Raw genomic sequence first — 21,618 nt, 5'->3', positions numbered from 1 at the left:
GTTAAACACTCTTTAAAGTCGATTTTGCGTAATAGGTCCACTTTAAGGATAATCAAGGTGTAGTTGTTATAAAGTGGTAACCCACATTTGTAATTCATCCATTCTTTAAAATATTTTGGGCTTTAGTAATGCTATAATTCAAGTATTCTGCAGGGTGAGTCTAGCAGAGCCAGGAGGTAGGGACCCACTGTGGCTCTGTGTCCAGCCTGTCGATGAGGCGTCGGAGCTCGTGGAAGGACTGCTCCTGGTCCATGTTCACCAGGGACGCGTCAAACAGGTGCCCAAAACTCTGCTCCATCTCACGGGCCTTGTCCAGCACCTCCTTCAGCTCCTCCGGCTGTGGGCAAGGAGGCAATATCATGTGAGCAAAAATAGAATAGTAAAATTTGATAAACCACATCTGAAGCAGCAAGTTCAGGCTTGAATAAGGCATGGTCCAGCTTTTTGGTAAATTGTTTAATGAAACACAATTAATACATTTGCCAACTGTTTGCAAAAGTCAGAGTCAAACTAGATTATGTATAATAGATAAGTGCAGTATACCTTTGGTGTTTTCCCCTCTGCGGCCAGCAGGGTGCGTAGTCGTTCCTGAGATGGAGGAGCGATATAAATGACATAGGGTTTGAGGTTGGAAGTCCTCAGCACTTTTAATGACTGTAAGACACATACATAAACATGTCATTATTTAGTGAAACCACCAGTGTTTGTAAAATTGGACAACCACATTTTGAGAGAAAAAAAGAACAGAACACAGTTAATAAGACATTTACAGATATTCCATGCAATAAATTTCCATTTGGGGGTCCAGAGTAAACGTCTGAACCCAAAGAGGACGGTGCGCCTGGAATCTTTTCAACAACAAAAAAGTGCTGTCAATCACAAATCAATCAATCAATCAAAAAAAAAAAAAGAAGCATATTGATCCCATCACAGCATAGTCAGATTCTGTAGTCCCTCATTCTCCGTGCGTAACCCTCCCTCCACAGGCTGTAGTGCTGAAGTATTTACCCTGGAGTGCAGACAGAGCAGGCAGATCTTCCCTGAGTTGACCACATGCCTCACAGAGTCAGTGCTGGTGCCGTACAGGTTCTTCTCGTATTCTCCGGACTCGACGAACTTCCCCATGGCCAGGTCTGCCTCGAACGCAGTGCGGTTCACAAAATGGTACTCACGCCCGTTACGCTCATGGATTCTTGGATTACGGGTCGTGTCTGTAAAGAAATGTTTAAAAATATGAGCTGGACTACAATCTAAACATGTACTCTATAGTATTGATATCTCAATATCAAATAAAGATACAGTATTGTCTACATTATATTATCAAAATGTGCTAAATTAGAATTGGTGAATTAAAAAGGAAACAGGGTATTTGTAGATTTCAGCTTCCTAGGTGCCATTTTTTCATCATTCCAAAAAATAGAATGTTTTATTGTGAATTGCTAATTGCTATGGTAACAGTCCTAATTTTTCATTGCTCTGAAACTCATGGATTAACTGGTATTTCTACACTTATGTGGTTACAGTCAGTTCACATTTGTGCAGAATCATCTCCATGGAGACAAGCTGGAGGAGTAAACTTCACCTGAAAAGTTACATAGTGCACCTTTAAAATATTCAGCAAGTCTGGTTAAATTAGTCTGGTTTAGTCTTTATCCATGGGTTTCAAAATGATGGAAATTTGTTGCCATAGTAATTTACGATTTAAAACTAAATATTTTATCTTCCAAATGGTAAAAAGTCCTCAAAATGTTGCATGTAAGTCAAATGTGTCAAAATAGCTTATTCAAACATCACAAAATTCACAAATGGACTATTCGCAATTATCACATTTATTTTTACATTTTTAAATTAGAGTTTTTTTATGCTGTACACAAACATGGATGCCTTACGTGGAACAGCTACGGCGTATTTCTCTGGTTCGATAGAGAGCAGCCTTCGCCGGAGCTCGTCGTGCCCGCTGTTAGTGGGGCCGATCAGGGCGATGGGGCGCTTCCGATTGGCCGGCTGGTGGTACAGGGACATCTCCTCATAGGTCAGGATCTCATCGCCGTCTGAGCAAACACGGAGAGGGTTAAATGCAATCTTAAATGAGAAAGGTGAAGTCAGGCAATAGTTATGTGTTCAACACCAGATTATTTGGGTTAAAGTGGCGGTTAGTGTTATCAAAACTCTGGCTTGAAGTTGTACAACTCATTGTGCTGAATGATTAGGATACATAAGGTCAGTGAGGAATAACTTTGGACAACTGTAAACTGTTTAAAATGAGCTAGCTTGTTTTTCACATTTTTAAGACAGTAAAAATCAGTTACAGCGACTTAAAGAAATACATAATAATAAGACAGAGATAAAATATTTAGAAAACTGGTCCACACATTGAGCAAATAGTATAATTTAGCATATGTTTAAAAATTGTTTCAGCTATCAAGCTAAATTTGATTATAATGAGGTTTTGATGCACTGATGTAACACAGACTAGCCAGAAATATGCTATAATATATAAGGTGTACCCTCTACCAGAGAACACAATTTTATAAATGAAACTAAAAATATATAATGCACCTGACCAGTTAAATAGTGAAAATCTAAATCTAGTAGCGTTTGGTAGGCTTGTTCCAATGTGAAGTAATAATGAATGCTTCTGACAATTTTGTGGCCCTATCATAACGGCTTAAAGTGAGAGGTTTTGATGACGCTGCAATTTCTGCTTAAGTTAGTGGGATAAAACATGTAAATATACATGATTTTTTTTTACACCATCAAGAAGAAATTTGTGAAAAAAGTTGAAAATGACAGGAAATAGAGAGTTGTATTTTAGAGAGTGCCACACTGACATCGCATTGGGAGAATTCTATCCAAAAATTTCAGAAAGTTTTTTTTTTCTGATACTTCAAAAATAATTTCAACAAAATAAAGGCATTTCTTATATTTGTATCTGTCAAGTAATAATTTCTGTGACATTAGAGGCCTTGTTTGCAGTATGCTTGTTAACAGGTTGTACACGAAGGATGTTAGGTAACGGTTATAAAATTCCCTAGTGTGATGTCATGATTTCCAACCAGGAAGTATAATTTGAAACTTAAAAAATGTCCAAACTGGGAAAAAAGCAATTGTTTTTGTAAATTGTGAATACAATGATTTAAATTGTGTTTTAGTAAAATGAATAGCCTATTATTTAAAATGTCATGCATTTTAAATAATTGATTTCTCCAGGGTGTGCACAGGCCTGAGGACTTACAAACCCTGCAGTGGTACAGAGGCAGTACAAGTGTTAATAGTGTTAGACACCTGTTCTCAGTCTGATCCCATCTACAAACACTGGACTAATCTAGTCTGGACAAGCTGCTGCTCTCAAACTTCAACTCCTGACACACTACTGCACATGCCACATGCTGCTACTACTACTGCTACTACCACTGCTGCTTCTGCTGCTTCCACTGCTGCTGCTTCATCTATGGCAAGACTGCTAGTACTACTCAATGTAAAAATAATGGAAATATTCTGACTGAAATATATCTCATGTCTCTCAATGTTATTGCTTTGACAAATGATTTCATGTCAAAATGATTTAGTCCTCTCCAAAACAGTGGATACTGTGCTATTTTATAACAGAAGTAGTACATTACTACAGTACTAATGTTACCATTAATTATGTGTTATTGAATATTGTAGTTACTGGCATTGCTTTAAGTGACGCTGAAGGCTCATTTTAACAAGCTGAACATGAGCAGGGCAAGGGGCCGTCGCTGTGTGTCTGAGAAGAAGAATACACTGATTTTATTCAGTCTGTGCAAGGCTTTGGAAGAGCACACGTCAGACTTGAATTCAAAGCAAACTTTACCAAAAAAAAATTCTGTTAATTTGTTATCAATCACAGACAAGTAGCTCGCTTTACCGCTGCACACATTTATGAACAGCACACAATGGTGTGCGCTTGTGGAGAGGAGGTATCATGAGGGGGAAGAATGTGCTGTGAGGTTTCTGTGGGGAGCAGGCTGGAGGTCTGCATACATGCATCACATGCACTGGCTCCGGTCACTGTCTCCATTTTTGTGACAGGAACAGGAGCAGCTTCTGCTCTGACTAGCTGAGTCTTAACTAAAACTAACTACTACCAGATTACGTGGTAGATCAGGGAAACATGCACTTTACTACAATAAAGGATTATGAATCTATCGTTGTATTGTTCTTACCATTTTTGTTTGTGCTGGTCAGGCTCTTCTTCTTTTGCTTCTTGCTCTTCTTCCCATACCAGTGTTTTCCTGTAGAGTCACAATGAGCATGTTTTATGAGAGCCCTGTGTGGAGTGTAAAACAGGCCATGTGTGAGAGAGGAGGGACTGGACCTTGTTGCTGGTCTCTGGCTCGGTCTGTGATGGTTCTTCTCAGCGTCTCCCTCTGCTGCTGGAAGCTCTTTCCTGAACAAACAAACAAACGGCATGTTATTAAGCTTTATGGACTTACTACACAAGTTTGAACAGTTTTCTTAGTTTTTTTCTTTTTAATTAATATACTGTAACTTTTTTTTTTTTAATTTACAGTATGTAGTTTATTTGACAGCATGTATGTAGTGACATTTTTGGGATCTGTCTGCTGGTATCACTGGGGATGGACATAGACCTAGTTTTGCAGACACTACAGACCTGGGTCAGTGTAATTACAAATGACTCTTGGGTGTTTTAACCTTGTGGATGTGCCAGCTGGGTGGAGTTTGCTGCCAGGGCAGATCAGAAACTGCCTGGTTAAGTACAGTACCATACATAATGCCTGCACATACATTATATAAAACACAAATGTTAAGGCTATATTCTTTTTTATATTTTTAAGCCAATCTCACCCTACAGGATTACACAAATCTGACCTGTAGCTTTTCCTGCTTGTCACCATGGAGTTAGTCCAAATACAATGTTGTGGAACATTCCAGGCAAACCATGGCCATCCCTCTAACAGAAAGGTTACATAGAACACCTTTACAGTGAGACTAAAACTAAACTCTGCCCACAACCAGATTTCAAATAGAGCTGCTAAACTGGGCAGTACCTGGAGGAAGAGTGGGGGGAGGGGGGTCTGGGCAAATGTTTGTAATCAGAAACACCTGGCTGTGTGATGTCACATAGTACATGAAATTGCAGCAGCCACTGGAGGCAGTGATATTTTTTTACCAGAATGCAGCAAATTTCCACAAAAATTGTCAAGGAGGAACCATAGACACTTGTATTCAAACACCACGTCCACAGTTAAGCTGCAGCAGGCCTTTTTTTCAGTACATTTTGCATCTTTGCCTCTTTTGTACCTGGCACCAGTCCTGCGAGCGGCTGGTTGTCCTCGTCCCCATCCCGATACGCCTGCCACCAGTTGGGGTCATCCTGGCTGATCACATGCAGGATGTCGCCCTTCTGGAAGGACAGGCCCAGCTCCCGACACGGCACAAAGGGGTCATCCGAGGGGTCGTAGTCAAAGTAAGCCTTGACATGCATCTGTGGACAGGGTGAGAATGCGAGTAGTGTAGTGGCAGACAGGAACAGACAGGAGCAGACAGGAGCAGACAGGAACAGACAGGAGCAGACAGGAGCAGACAGGAGCAGACAGGAACAGACAGGAACAGACAGGAACAGACAGGAGCAGACAGGAGCAGACAGGAACAGACAGGAGCAGACAGGAGCAGACAGGAGCAGACAGGAACAGACAGGAACAGACAGGAGCAGACAGGAGCAGACAGGAGCTGACAGGAACAGACAGGAGCAGACAGGAACAGACAGGAACAGACAGGAGCAGACAGGAGCAGACAGGAGCAGACAGGAGCAGACAGGAACAGACAGGAACAGACAAAAGCAGACAGGAGAAGAGAGGGGCAAACAGGAGCAGACATGATACACTGTATATTTACCACGGTGTGTCTGTGAGGGGCCGCTTTAATCTGAGAGCTCGGGATCAGGAGGAAGGTGAGTGTCCCCTGCATTTGTTGCTGATGGAGAAACAAGATAATTTTACTGAAGCTTTTTGCACGTTTACAACTCACAATGTTTATGTACTTTAGAATTGAAAAACAAAAATAGGGTGACCCTAACTAACCCCTATGCAAACAAGTGTATATGACACTGAAAATTCAATTGAGTTTAGTACTGAAAAAGGAAAAAGTATCATACTTGATACCTAATCAGACACATAAGTGATAAGTACAAACACACATACTTCTCAGACAATAGAAGCTATTGTTAAAAACTGTGCTAGTAGCCAAAAGTTCATGCATGTGAATATTAGTGATGTGCAAAAGGGTTTGTGAGAGCTGAGAATTAGTCAATATAGATATAACTGCCTACTACCTACTTTCACAGTACCCCTGCTTTAAATGACTTTTTTCAGTTCTCAATTGTGTACCTTGGGCCGACACTAGTTTAATGTCGTTTATTCTCTGTCCTAATTTATAAACAACTCTAATGCAAACAGAGAGATTTGGCAGTGAAGATAAGCAAATCATAGAACTGATCAAAAGCACTTGAGCACTTCCTGGTTTCTGCTTTTCTGGTTTCCGCTTCATGACATCACAAGGTAGAACAGAGAATTCTGAGCTTTTGAGATGTAGACAGACTAATAATTAAGGAAAAATCAAACACGGGTGAAACACAACTCCAGTTATGTTTTTGATGAGGTAACAACATGAGAACATTGCTTAAAGCTCACAGGAGTCCATTTTGTGTAATATAGGACCTTTAAACCCATCATGTGAGTGTGGACCCTCCTCACCAGCATGTCGTGCACTTCGTTCACATGTTTGCCCCGGATGGGGATACCGTTGATCTCCAGTATCTCGTCTCCTTCACTGAGGAGACCGCTGCGCTCGGCCACGCCCCCTTTGACCACACGACTGACCACAACGCTGTCCACATCGTTACGCACTGTTGCACCCTACACACCACAAAATATCACAAAATAAATGTTTGCACAAAATTACCAAATACAGGTTTTGAACTTTGCAATGTGCCTATGACTCATTTCAAGTATTTATCAAATTTTTCAAAGTTTGACAGTATTTGTGGTTTATTCTTATACTTAACTTTCTGGTATAAAATTATGACATCATACTAGGTATAGGTATAACTGTTACCTGAAAACCATAGTACACTGTTTAACATGCACAATATTTATTATACGACAAATAATAATCAAATAAAATGTAATTAAATAAAAAATAACCAGTGGCGTGTCCCGGGTCTTCTCCAGTCTGACCAGTTTGACGGACTCTCCAAGATACTGAGTGAGCACCTGGCCCTCCGGCAGCTCCTGCTCAGCCACGTGGTCATGGGCCTGCATCAGCGCCTGCCACACACACACACACACATAGAGACAAGACCCATAGAGACACATGGACACACACACATACACACATGTGCACACACACACACAGAGACAAGACCCATAGAGACACATGGACAAAGACAAGGACAAAACACACAAACGTACAGAGACATGAGACAGAGACAGTGAGAGAGACAGAGGCAGGCAGAATTAATGGGACAGGAAATGTTCCATTAATGGGTCATTATTAGGGATGACACAAAAGCATAATTTTGTTACATTTTGACTGTCAAAAATGATATAATAAATGTGATGAGGAGTCCAGTACAAATAATCTCCACTCTAAATCTTTCTGAGGAAATAAATGTCACTGTTTACACATTTGAAAAACAAACTCACTGATATAAGTGGGATTAGTTCTGAACAATTTGAGAAAATTATGATTTTTTTCTGACAAGCCTTGAGACTGTGACTAGATTTGTGATTTATGTTTTAATGACAAGAATATTTATGCAGAATAAGACATATTCTGTTGTTTGTGGAGGAAATTAAGGTACTTCAAAAACTGCAGCCTTTGTGATTACGCCCATTCAAATTGTGACTGAATACAATTAATCTTGTAGATTTAAGCGGGATTAATATATCAAGCAGTACAGGTTAAACATTGTCTACATATTTGCTACATTTTTCAAGAGTTATTTTTATCTATGTATCATGCAAATTAACATTATAAATGTTTTTTTTTAAATGCACCTCTGTGACTGGTTTGATAACTAAGTTTTAGAGTTAGAGACGGGTCTGTCTGTCGGGCTGGGAATCGCAGGGTCCCTCATGAGTCCTCATTTGAAACAATTCCTGCAGATAAACATGGTCGCCCACATACAGAATGGTTGGCTTTAAGGAGGTTCTGTGTGAGGAGGAGGAGGTTTTGTGTGAGAAGGAGGTTCTGTGTGAGGAGGGTTCTGTGTGAGGAGAACGTTCTGTGTGAGAAGGGTTCTGTGTGAGAAGGGTTCTGTGTGAGAAGGGTTCTGTGTGAGAAGGGTTCTGTGTGAAGAGGACGTTCTGTGTGAGAAGGGTTCTGTGTGAAGAGGACGTTCTGTGTGAGGAGGGTTCTGTGTGAAGAGGACGTTCTGTGTGAGGAGGGTTCTGTGTGAAGAGGACGTTCTGTGTGAGGAGGACGTTCTGTGTGAGGAGGACGTTCTGTGTGAGGAGGGTTCTGTATGAGGAGGACGTTCTGTGTGAGAAGGGTTCTGTGTGAAGAGGACGTTCTGTGTGAGGAGGGTTCTGTATGAGGAGGACGTTCTGTGTGAGAAGGGTTCTGTGTGAAGAGGACGTTCTGTGTGAGGAGGAGGTTCTGTGTGAGGAGGAGGTTCTGTGTGAGGAGGAGGTTCTGTGTGAGAAGGAGGTTCTGTGTGAGGAGGGTTCTGTGGTTCTGTGTGAGGAAATTTCTGTGTGAGGAGGATGTTCTGTGTGAGGAGGAGGTTCTCTTTGAGGAGGTTCTGTGTGAGGAGGAGGTTCTCTTTGAGGAGGTTCTGTGTGAGGAGGAGGTTCTGTGTCTCTCTAAAAAAAAGCAGGAGTGTCTTCCTCACCAGGCTAAGCCTGCAGTGCACAATCCATCCTAATCCCTCTGCAATTAAAAGTCAGGCTGCACCACTTACTATCAGTCATCTGACCTGTGTTTGTGAACTTGCCAAGAGGAGCCATTTTGATAAAGCTGGCACTCTGTCACAACAGTACTAATGTAGACAGAATCTAATGATGCTATGTGAGAATACAACATGGCCAATATAATTACAAATGATACAAATGTTTTTTGTCAAAGCAAAGTCCTGTCCACATGGATATCACTTTAAGGACTTCTTCCCAATCAAAGATACTAATATTTGCCTTTACCTTGTTAATCGGTGTGGCAACAGTCCTACATCAAAGCACAGGTTGAAAATCAATCGATCGATTAAAGGTCCCATATTATTATCTGTTATTTTCTGATCTATTATAATGTTGTTTCCTCATCAAAAACAGTTGGGTTTTGGTAATACAGGAAATGCCCTCACTGTGTTTTTAAACTTAATACTGCTTCACTAGACTCACTTGGATAATTTCTCTGTATTGAACTAAAGGTAAAGGGTAAAAACTACCACGTCATGACATCACGAGGTGGAACTGAAGATTTTGAGCTCTGTAGTTGTAGACATCCTAATAACGCAAGATTACTCAGACATGTGTGAATGAAACAAAAGACAAAGGTATGTTTTTGATGAGGTAACAGCATTCTAACATCGCTTAAAGCTAACAAGTGTCCTTTTTGTGCAATATAGTGTATAATGTAATTTAACCTAAGATGTTGCCATCTTTTGTAGCTACAACTACCATAGGATTATACTGTGTGATCTGAGCCAGTGTGCTACAGTACTCATTGGGCAGGTAAAGGGTCTGACAGAGGCACTGGCATGGCTCCCTGCTCCCCTCTGGCTCCCTGTGGTCCAGATCTTCAACCGCATGCTGTGCTCATACTCTACGGTTAAAACTAAAGGAGCAAACAGTTTTAAAAGTGACTATAAGAATCTAGAAGAGGAAGACGGTTCTGAGGAAACAAAGTGCAATAGTACTCGGTAACTAATTGCAAAAACCTCACATTACATTATTTTAATATCATTTTATCCACAATAAGTTAAAGCAGCATGGCATGATTTTTGATGGTGGGCACGCCATCATCCATGATAGATATATTTTATTGGTGTCTTCCAGTCGGCCTCAGAGGTCAGATTTTCCAAGTTCCGACTTGTACTTCACAACTGGAACACCCGTGATCTCGGAATTTCTACTCAGAAAGTCAGAGAACATTTCAGAGCCTGAGTTAGAATATCACACAGCCCTGCATTTTGGTGGCCTGTGTGTTTCATGGTATTTTAGTCCAAATAAAACACCCATAGAAAATAAATCCCTCTTACTTTAGTGTATTTTTCAGTTGTAGTCTTAGTCTGTAGTAGTCTGTAGTCAGCTGATTGTGTTTTGATTCTGTTTTGGCTAATGAAGGTTCACAATTTTCAGTATGTAGCTCAGCCTTTGCACAGAGAGCCTTCTCATACAAGGACATTTAAGACTGGAACAAGCTCCCAGGCAGACTGAAACTCTTCTCTGATCTGAGGGACTTCTCTTATAATGTTAGAAAAATCCTTTTAGGGAGTCAGCTTTGTCAACACTCATTTGCATGTGGTAGCTTAAATGGTAATTTTTGGCATGATATTTAAGTAATTTAAATGTGGAAATGTGAAGTGTGATGTTTTTAAATGAAAGAATGGGAGATTGCATGGTTTGATTTCAAATGAGCGGATACTTAGATGTATTTTAATTTGTAGTTTAGTTTGTAACCTGCCCGGGGACTGCAGATGGAAACCAGTTTGGGCAAAATCTGGTGTAACGCATCTCTTCTTTCATGAGATGAATGTGTTCACACATGGTCAATATTAAAATAAACCAATAAACTAAACTAATCTGTAGAGTTATTAAGTGTGATGTCACTTCCAGGTTCATCAACTGATTGAAAACAAGTAACATGTTTACCTCTTAATGACAGCACATTTCACATTGAGAAAGCTAACAAGTTTATAAGCATGGATCTATGGTTATAACTGTGACAGAAAGTGTATGAGGGGGGCTGAGGTAAGAAGCTAGGCTAGGCTAAAATAGCATTAGTGGTGACCGGAGGTTAGTGAGATATACACACAGGTAATCCTATATGCTTAATGATAGATTATTACTACATTATTTACATATTTGATACAATTTGTGGTTGAACATACACTTTAGAAAGGTAACGGTCTCTTTTTTGATGATTAAGGAATAAAAAACAAAGCTAGAAATCAGCTGTGAAGTTTCTAGTTGGACTCAGAAATGACAATCACTGAACAGCTCCATTGTAGCAAACATGGCAGATTTAGCCAATAATGTGCTGAATATCTTAATTCTTGCTTTGCTGTATAGTGACCTCACGCGATTCTGATCAAACCTAGTTATTACACACTGTCCCCCTGTGTCCTGACTTCTATAACCTTGGTTCACTTCATTTCACATTCTTCAACATTTGTCTGGCTCTGCTGCTTGTCTTCAAAATCTCTCTCTCATTACAGACACAGCGGCCTTCTCTCCATAATGGCCGCCTCTCTGCCCAGTTTCATTAATCTCTTGTACAAATGGTGCCAAAAGGCGCTCCGCTTTGACTTGTCTCAAATTAAAGGGAATGATAAAGGAGTGAGGTTAAATGAATGTGCCAGCAGTGGGGAGACAAGAATTTCATTGCTCCATCTTTGGTGTTGAGATATGCTACTGTACCCCAGTTCAATATTCCAGTGCTCACTTTAGTTAGGAATTGTAACTTATCTGGTGGGGGATCTGCCAACTGCCTGTCTCAATGGAGAAGTTATTGCTTTGCCTGGAATATTCCACAGTAAACTTATCTATGTTGTCTTAACTAGATTTCAAGTGTTATGAAAAAAAAAAACAAAAAAACTTGATACAGTAAATATGCATTCTTACAGTGAGCGGGTTGCCTCTCGTGACATTTGACCTCTGGGTGCGATAGATTACGGTACTTTATCCTTCAGAAAGTTCAATTTCATAAAGTGTGTCACATAGTAGATGACCTATACCTAGACCTATATTAAAAAGATATATATTTTGTTTTCTGGCTTTGTCACGGTTTGGTCCTGGTTTAATCCTAGTTTATTTCTGGAATAGTCCTGGTTCAGACTCAGTTGGTACTAGTTTTAGTTTGATGCTGGTTCAGTACTGGATTGAGAATTTTGCAGATCAATGTTGGTAAAGCCTTTTGCATTTATTTTTCACAAAAATCGAATATAGCAGTTGTTACATCATTATGGAAACAGATCTGGTGTTGGGGAGATTTTGTTGCCCTCCAAAAAACTGACCCTTAAGAAAATTAAGTTGAATATTCCCATACTAAAGGAATAGTAAACGGTGATCTATTAGACAGTATGAATTTGTCCAATTGGTCATGGTGGCAAAATAAAAATCTGAAAAAATAAAAATAAATCATGATGTTTCTCCTCATTTTAATTATAAAACCAATATTTAATTTGATATCAGAACATTCCTAATCCCCTTTAAGACTAATCTTATATCTGCTCAGATATAATAGTGTGTGTTCTGAGGTGTGACCTGTAGGTGGGGGTTGGTGAGCAGCGTCCTCAGTTCAAGCCCCTCCTTCTGTTGGCTTGACTGGAGAATTCGCTGCACCTGAACACAACACAAGTAAGAAACGTTTTTTTTAATGTCAGAAAAAAAAAGATGTGCTGAGGGCAGAACTGTATAGCCAAAGCTGCTATGCTCTGGTTAGTAGGTAATTATTTTTCAATTGGTCTATGATACATTGAAATAGTTTAAATACAGTTTAAGCAAGTAAAAGCTGACTGTGATTTCATCTTCTTTACCAACACACACAACAAAGAGCAGGTGCAACCACTCCACCTTAAAAAGTCTAACTAGGTCAACTAAACCACAAAGGAAGGGGAAATATCACAACTAAATACACATAATTCCATCTGCTCAAAAGGCAGACCAAGAGCTTTTAACCTCCATTTGCCTCTGGATCCCAACACAGGTAACTTATATAAGTATGCTTAACCAAAACTAAATTTACTCAGTAAACAAGGTTAAGTAATGCAGACTGGCTTGGTTCATAATTCAGCATTTAATTAAAGAGTTCAAAAGGGACATTTAATTAAAGTGTTCAAAAGGGGTCTCAGAATAAAACTCCAATCGCAAATCTAACTGCAATTCAGTCAGAAATAGGGAAGATCAAGATTATTAGGTTAATCGATAATTGTGACAATTCAAGTCACAATATAAAACGAAAAACTAATCCTTGTGGCCATTTTAGAACCAAAATTAAGTAATTTCAGTTCAATCTAACAAACATCATAACACTGAAATTTCTGTGACATCAATAGAAATAATTAGTTATTCAGTCCTAAATGTTTTCCCCCTATCCCAGCTTTAACCCCCTGCGGTTCTGTGTGGGTGTGACAGGTGAGTCCCCCTCCCCCCACACTGTGTCTGGGCTCTCACTGCCATAAGCTGCTTTCCTTTTCTGTACCAGGTCCACTGCTTCTGCTGCTGCTGCTACTGGAGATTAGCTCCACCTGCATGTGCTCAGGCCGTCTACACGCACAGGCACTGTTAAAGTAAGCAATCCTAAAAATACTCTAATAGTTTCAATTATATTATAGTGAATGTGCCATGTCTGCATCATCAGTGTTTTGGCATAAGAGTCCCTAGTGGATAATCACCTACATTTTGATTTATCTGAGAGACTTCCCATTCGCCCCAGTCATACAAATTGCTGGGTTTCAGATGGCATCATAACATTCTACAGGCCAATAATATTTAATACACATGGAGGCAAGTAAAATTATCAATAACAGAAATGACCTTGGATAAGTTATTGTTCTGTCTGGAATGTTACACAGCATGGTACTTAACTTGTCTATCTTGTATTTTTCCCAAATTACAGATGTTTTTATTTCTAAAATAATAACATCCTTGGGCAACCAGTTCAAGTTATGGGTCAGATCTGTGAAGAGGCAAGCACACTGTAAGAATATGTTTTTCAGTTCACAGGTTTCAGGCAAATGATTCTTTCCTGATTTGCAAGAATTTGCAAGGACCTTTCCCCAATCAAAAGATATAATAATTTGATTTGAATTGTGTTGTAGCCATGGCAAATCCTCCAAATCCGGAAGAAATCATTATGCCTGAAATCCATGAATAAAAACACCTATAATTAAATGAATACTTGATTGATAAGTTAGCTGTCATACTGTGGAACATTCCAAGCAAGTGGCAGTCCATCATTAACTGGACAAAAACTAGTTAATTGAGTAAATGTTTTTTGTTAGAGGAGAGTAAAAAATGGAATGAATCATTACAATTAGCATCCCTAAATTTGACTGCAGAAGACTTGTGTGTGTTGATCCTTTACCTCCAGACAGAGGTCCTGTGCCTGTGTGGTGATGGGTGAGGTGGGGCTGACATGGCTCAGTTGCTGGGACACCACGCTGTAGATGCTGTAGGCGCTGTGGAACTCCTCTGAAGACAGGAACTGGAGGAGCTGCTCTGTGTCCTGCAGGCTCTGAGGGTCTGACAAGCAGCGCTCGGCCCATCTCAGGGACTCAATGAACTCAGACACATCTGGGGAGGAAGCGTGTATGGTTAACTTATCAGTTTTCCAAAATAGCTCAGAAAGGACTAATTGATATTTTGCAGTGACATAATGCTGGGGGTGGGGTCTGAATGTTTGTCTATAGTGGAATGTTCAGCAGTTACAATAGTGACACAATGCACACATTAGCAAACACTACAAAATATGTTTTTAGATTGTCTGAAAATTCAAGAAACAAATACAAAATGGATAATTTTTTTCAGGAGATTGTGATCAATACGAGCGTTCAAGGTCCTGTTTAGGTGTTTGATTTTCAACAAAAACATGACTGTTGGCTAATGCTAGCTAGCTTGTGACTGTAATGTTATTTTAGAGGGACTTGTTTAACAGCACAAATCAGCTCATCTGTTGTAGTAACTAAATCAGTTATTTTTGTGTTAATGCAAAGCTCAGATTAAAGTCTAACTTGAGCAACAGAGCTTCAGACAGAGCAGTGCTTCCAGATAGCTTCACCCTCCAGGAAATGTTAAGAGAGTCAGCTGCAAAGTATCAATAGGCTAGACGTGGTATTTATACTCCATGAGGTGCAGTTAGAGCATAAGTTTACATTTTGTTCAATATTCATCTACAATAGCTTAATAATAGAAATGGGTTAATTGACTTCCTGTTAAAAACTGAAGAACAATAAGCACATTTTTGTGACATTTTTAAACCCAACACATAAGTAAACACAGAGTAGTGGGCGGGGATAGGGCTTAAGTAACAACAGGAATTTTCTGAGCACAAGTCTCAAATGCAGGACAATACAGGATTACTCCAACATGCATTAATCAATCAAAATACAACTTAGAGTAAGATAATAATGAGGAAAAACATCACACCATAAGCCACCTCAGACTCTCCATCCTCTCCTTAACCAGTTTTAATGTCTAGCAGGGAGGCCCGAGATAACATGTTTTATGAGGGTAATACATAGTCAAAGAATCTCATCAAGATAATGTCATTTATTGGATCCAAATATAAGTGTTCCTCTGCTGTTCTTACAACGCCTTGTTCACTATTGTTACTTCAGGCTCTACAGACCTATTGTGTTGGATTCCTGTGTGTCACTTCTTTGACCGCTCTGCCTCTGGGTGGGACCTCCCCTGTTGTTTTCTTCAACCCCCACACACCCTATAATCTATTTTAGTGGTCATAATCCTTTGTCCAAGTCATAATAACACCGCCTTTGCCACTCACCAGTCACATAGTCCGGTACACTCTCTCGGCTGATCTTCTCCTTATTCTCAAAAGTGGGGTTATCGATGCCCACTTTCTGGTTCTGGGAGAGCTTCTTGAGCCTGAGCGATGCATTGGGGTCAATCTCATGCTTGCCCCCCCTGCTGGCTGCCTCCTCCTCGCGCCTCCTCCTCAGCTCCTCCTGATAGTGCTTGACCCTCTCTGTGTGGGCAGGACATTGGGGAGATTTGACCAGGTTTGGGGCAGACTGGTGGTCAGCTCCCTCCTCCTCCCCGGGACAGTCCACCGCCCGCTCCCTCACGCCCGGTTTGGCTTCCTGGACATAGCCGTTCATGTGGCCGGTGATCATCTCTGCCACATTTGAGAAAATTTATGTTTTGTTTCTTGGTTTTTCATCTAGAGTCCCATACCAGATGTTCAGAGGACATTTTCAACAGCTCCTAAAAACAAATAAAAAGAGAAAATATCGGTTGATGTTTGATGTGGTTACTATTTATATTTGGTAAAGTAAAAGGGGAGGCAAACCCATTCATTGTAGGGTAACAAAAGTGAGTAAAATTAAAATAAAATTAAAAAATATATATTGATAGGAAACACAACCTTACGTTTTTAGATTGTGTTCAATATTAGCATTCATGGTCCTGTTTAGGTGTTTGACAAAAGTTGTTTAACAAAACAAAGCTGAGGCTTGTTGGCTTGTGCCTGTAATGTTACATCAGAGGGACTTGTTTAACAGCTGAAATCAGCTCAACTACTGTAGTTTCTAAATCAGTTCTTTAAGGTCAGATTTTGTTTAAAACTCAGACTAAAGTCAAACTTAAGTAACAGAGCTTCAGACAAAGCAGTGTTTCCAGTTAGCTCCTCACACACATCATGACATCAGCTGAAAGGTAGTAATATCTGTCTGCATGATATTAAAGAATAAAAATCAAGACACAGCAGTGTTGTTTTTTGCAGCAAACTAGAGGAAACTGCTACTATAGGAAACTGAAACAATTTAAAAACTACCTTTTTTAAAAATTGATGATAACTTTGATCATTTAAAAAAAGGAATTTCTACAATAAAACTGAATTTCTACAGTAAATAGAGGCGTCCAGCGCGTCCTTGATGCCCCGGTGTAAGAAAGCATAAGAAATTTAAATATCATATCATACCTAATGGAGATTGTAAATTGTTATTCCTATAGTCATGGTTAATCAAGGACACCTCCACCCTCTCCATCACTCTCTCTAATCTAAGTGGTCCCATTCAAATCTCCTAACCCCTGCATTGTACACCTGCCCCATGTGTCCAACAGCTTAGCCCTGCCCTGCCCTCAGAGACCTCTATGGAAATCTACTTTACAGGAATGTCCACCTTTAACCCGCTAACAGGGTACAATCATGATCTAGATTATGATAATTTCATGAATTCCGATGAAGTGCAGGGGCCAGCATTATATGTAATATAAAAATATGCATAACATGTAGGAAAGGCAAGTTTACAGTAAAATCACAATACAAACAAATCAAAACATATATAATCATAAATAATCATCATAAAATTAACATTAAAAGAAAACATTTTCAAAGTCGAGGCCTGTCTCACATCTTCACAAAGACTGCTCCAGGTTTTAGCTGCATAAACTTGAAACTTTGATTCCCCGTGTTTAGTCCTGACTCTGGACACCAGCAGGAGGTCAGTCCCTGAAGTCCTCAGAGTGTGAGATGGTTCATATGGCACTAAGATGTTGGAGATGTACTTTGGTGCTAGACCATGGAGACATTTGTACACAAGCAGAGCTGCTTTAAAGTCTATTGTCTGAGCCACAGGAGCCAGCGCATTATCCAAAATGAAAATCCATAAATGATGAATGACTTATGACTTTTACTGTCAACAATCATATTTTTGCAGTTGTGAAAAAAAATAAAAATAAAATTGCCTTATTTCCATCATGCCGATGGAGAAGACGTTGACCTTTGGGCCAGTTTTTGTTTAATGTGGATTGGAACAGTAATTACAGGGATATCAACCATAAACCAGGTCTGCAATCTGCCAGTTAAACAGTAAATTCCACCATATAATTCTGACCTGCCTCCAGTTCAGGTTAAACTATAGGGATTTTAAATGTTCTGATGTCACTACCTATTAAAATGAATGACTGGTTGTAGTTCATAATGTAACATAACTTAATGTGGCACTTGTGAACCAGCTTTGAACTCGTTAACCCATCCTCTCACCCTGATGATCATCTGCACGTCCACTGTGATCACAGAGGTCAGGGAGGTCTTGTTTTCACCTGCTTGTACACAACCAACATTTATAGAAACCAGAATGTATACATAGGCCAGACTAAGCTTCTAAACAGCTTCAGTCCTCCTCATGCTTCTGCCCACTGTCATAGATATGATCATGAGCCATATTAGCTCTGGCCCCTGGTCCTACTTCCCACACTTTATTAGGTTTAGCGATTCGGCTGCCTAAGCCCTGCCCACTTGCTGTTAAGCATTTAGCCGCGTTTAGGCTTGGAGTAGTGGGGCTCACAACTAACACAGAGCGCTAAAGGACCATCTGTTCTACGGGCTTAATTAGGCCAGTGTGCTATCTGGATCAGTGGTCACTAAGCACTGGTAGTATACTGGGCAATAGGCAGGGACTGAGAGCTGGGCCTAGAAAGGTGCTATTGACCTTATTCCATCCCTCCCACTTTTGCCATAAGTATAACTAAACTGTGCTTTTTTGTGGTGGCACTTCAGGCTAAGTGGGAATCCCATTCATTTCAATGGAGAATTTGGGAATAGTTTTGCCGCTAAAATATGATATTAAGTAGGCTGATTTGTGTGAAATGTTCAGTGTTTATGTGCAACAATAAGTAATTGCACTGATTCTCTGGAGACTTTAAAACGGCTTTGCAGTTCCTATAGAACTTATTTCTTTTTAAGATCGCCAGTCCCATGCAGAATAAGACAACATGAAATAGCGATGGCAGCTCTGTGATGCCATGTTGGTGTTTTATTGTTCTTTTCCTATGTATTCTCTTGCATACTGCATACTTTATACATTTTTTGTTAACTTATATGTGAAGCACTTTGGTCAGCTGCAAGTTCTTTTAAACGTGCTATACAAATAAACTTGAATTTAATGGAAATGAATAGGCTACATGGGCTGACAAACATAAAAAAGTCAAACATTTTCAGTGTAACCTCACTGTTAGTGTCACTACTTCCTGTCCAATGGTATCCCTATGAGGTTCTTGCCGAGTCAAACTAAAATGAATGAATTTTTAAAGATCAGGCAGAGGACAGGGAGCTGTGGGTGTATGTCATTGACAACTTATTGAAGACTAAACAAATGAGGTGAAGACTACTCTGAAGGGCACTTCTGTGTTTGGAAAGAGAGATGCAACGCTAATGATAATTTTGAGACATAAGACACACGACAACATCAGCTCCCATTGGCACTGTAGTTTTCTAACGTAGAAGGCAGGTGACTTGTTTCTTTAAATAAGCTGTTTTAGATGAAAATTGCGATTTAAAATGTCCAAATTATAACATAATGATCCACAGGTGTCATAGATTATAACTATAGAGCAGACACAATAATACCCTGAGGCAAGAGGTTGATAATGTTACAATATCACACTTTATTACAGATTACATCCCTATGTCACAAAAATGCCTAAACTTAAAGTCCCTGTGCCCAATTTTTTTCCCCATATATTTGAGCAAAATGTGTCTTGCCCCAGTGTGTATATATATATTGCATAAGAAGCTCTTGAGGTAAAAAATAAGTCAGCTCTGTTCTGTCAGCATCTAATGATAAAGCCATTTGTTTGTCCAATAATTAGGAAGTGCATTCTTAGCATGCTAGTTGCATGCTCTACTGTCAGAAAGTTGTGAAAACGGTGCATAATTAGGATGCTCTGAATGCATAAGATAAGTCAGGAATACCTTCGGCCCACTGCTGTTTTAAATAAACTAATTACGATTTCCCCATTTTTAAGAATGTAAGGTGACTTTAATCTCAAAACTAGATTGTCTTAGAAGCACAGAGCTGTAAGAATTAACTAAACAAAATGAATTATTGGTAATGATATAAGCTTGCAGAAGCTCTTGAGGTGGTGAATGGTAAAAGTGGTGTAGAGAGTATAATTGAGTTACCTGGCATAAATCCTCTTGTACAGTGCTGTCCTCTTTTAATGGAATCAGGCTTCAAATCCTTGATGAGAAGAGAGGAAATGCACACTCTCCTTCTTTGTGAATTTCTAGCAAGCAAAACACTTTAATTCTAACCAAGTCAACCAGTTGTCCTTGATAAAGTCATAGCATTTCTTTTAAACACTACAAAACGTAAATGCACATTTATTACTTATACAGACATAAAGTGGTGATGCCCAGCGTTACAAACTTTACTAAAGCTCCATATTACAAACTGTAAAAGAAAACATACTCTTTTTTTAATCATTCTAGGCTTAGAAAACAGGCCACTGATGCAAACATTTTACTTTGTGCTCCTTGTTCAAGAGGACAATTCCAGGTTTAAAGGTGCACTTTTCTAATGGAGGGTGCACAACTTAAGCTTCTTGTTCCCCAACACATACTGGTTTCCCCTGTCCCAGTGGCTTTCGATACAAAGGAATAGACTCTGATACCACAATGATAATAAAACATTCTTTGTTTAGACAATAGAATATAATTTGCACCTTTAAATCATAGTACTTTTGTTTACTTTACAATGTGGCTTTATATCTCTGTAATCCAGGTAGGTTCCATAGTAGTCCATGGGTGTATACTAGTCTATGTGTCTTATACTTGTTCTAATACAGCTCAAGATCATTCTAAAGTTATCCAGGTTCATTTCTGTCCTGTGAATGGGACTTTTTCCTGTATTGATACCTATTTAAAACGAGTAGGTAGCAATACAATGATACTTCTGACAACCCTAATCAACCCTAATTAGAAAACTGAGTCATTCCATATTGATTCTATCTTAGTTTAATGGAAAAAATAAATATATTTCAACTTTTTTTTTTTTTATGGGCCAACTGCAGTTAGATTTGACCTCCCATTTAATTAGCACAGTGTGGTTCAGCACCCCAGAATAATTCAATTTTAGCATCTTCTTATCTAATCTATGGGCATTTAAAGTCTGTTACTCCTCAAATTCAACTCTTATTAACTCGTATATAATATGATAACAACAATTACGCAGTTTTACTTCTCCAAAAATAACATTAAGCTTATTTTGTAGCTATCATGTTGCTAATTCATCTTCCATATTAACTTAGTAACAATGGTAAGTAAGTTAGCCTAGCCACGGCTAACACCAGAGCGCTACTCCTCTCCTCCGCACGTACTCACCACAAAGCAGCCTGTTGGTCGTGCAAAAGTGTATGGTTTATTTCGTTAAAATCCCATGGAATTGAAAGAACAAAGTGTAAAAGTGTCCAAAAGTGCGCCGTAGTGAGCAGGATCCGGGTGGAGCAGCGGGTCCGTGTGTGTATGGGACTCCCGGGCGGACAGGAGGGTTTAGCGGAGGAGCAGAGTCCGGGCAGCCGCTGTTTGGGGCCGTTTCCCCGGTAACACCACGGAGGGCACTGCGGTGAGACTGCGACGCCACGTGGACAAAATGGTAACTACAATGTATGTAGAGGTTCATAGCCAACAGGTTCAACTTTCAGAAAATAACTCAATTTACATTATTTTAGGTCTGATATTACATTCTGGGCCACCCTTACAGTGCTACTGATACTTTGCAGCGGATGTCATCAAAATTCTCTGGGGGTGTGATGCTAACTGGAGGCACTGCTCTGTCTGAAGCTGTTAATGAAATTAATTTAGATTTAATCTGAGCTTTTCAGCTTTACAGTTACAAGCTAGCTAGCATTAGCCATCGGTTTTTCAGTTAGTCACTCTTACCTTTTTTGT

The 21,618-nt window shown here is 39.6% G+C and overlaps 1 protein-coding gene across 2 annotated transcripts; it reads right to left on the bottom strand.

Moving 5' to 3' along the window:
• On the bottom strand, positions 1-19,938 carry pals1b (protein associated with LIN7 1, MAGUK p55 family member b). 2 transcript variants are annotated; one of them, XM_033990889.2, is made up of 14 exons: positions 19,852-19,938; positions 15,712-16,151; positions 14,293-14,501; positions 12,471-12,548; positions 7,191-7,313; positions 6,741-6,902; positions 5,884-5,961; positions 5,290-5,473; positions 4,343-4,414; positions 4,191-4,259; positions 1,890-2,051; positions 1,009-1,211; positions 544-654; positions 1-337 (listed from the first exon to the last, which is right to left on the bottom strand). In XM_033990889.2, exons 2-14 carry the CDS (start codon positions 16,058-16,060, stop codon positions 161-163), a joined length of 1,977 nt encoding a protein of 658 aa, XP_033846780.1. In that variant the 5' UTR covers positions 16,061-16,151; positions 19,852-19,938; the 3' UTR covers positions 1-160. The 2 variants fall into 2 exon arrangements, with proteins under 2 accessions (XP_033846780.1, XP_055088259.1); XM_055232284.1 differs by having other exon boundaries at positions 7,191-7,301.
• Between the last annotated feature and the right edge of the window lie 1,680 nt (positions 19,939-21,618).

Source organism: Periophthalmus magnuspinnatus, chromosome 24 (genome assembly GCF_009829125.3).
Source record: "Periophthalmus magnuspinnatus isolate fPerMag1 chromosome 24, fPerMag1.2.pri, whole genome shotgun sequence".
NCBI classification, from domain to species: Eukaryota; Metazoa; Chordata; class Actinopteri; order Gobiiformes; family Gobiidae; genus Periophthalmus; species Periophthalmus magnuspinnatus.
Note: the sequence above shows the minus strand (reverse complement) of the source record. Positions and strands in the feature narration are given on the sequence as shown.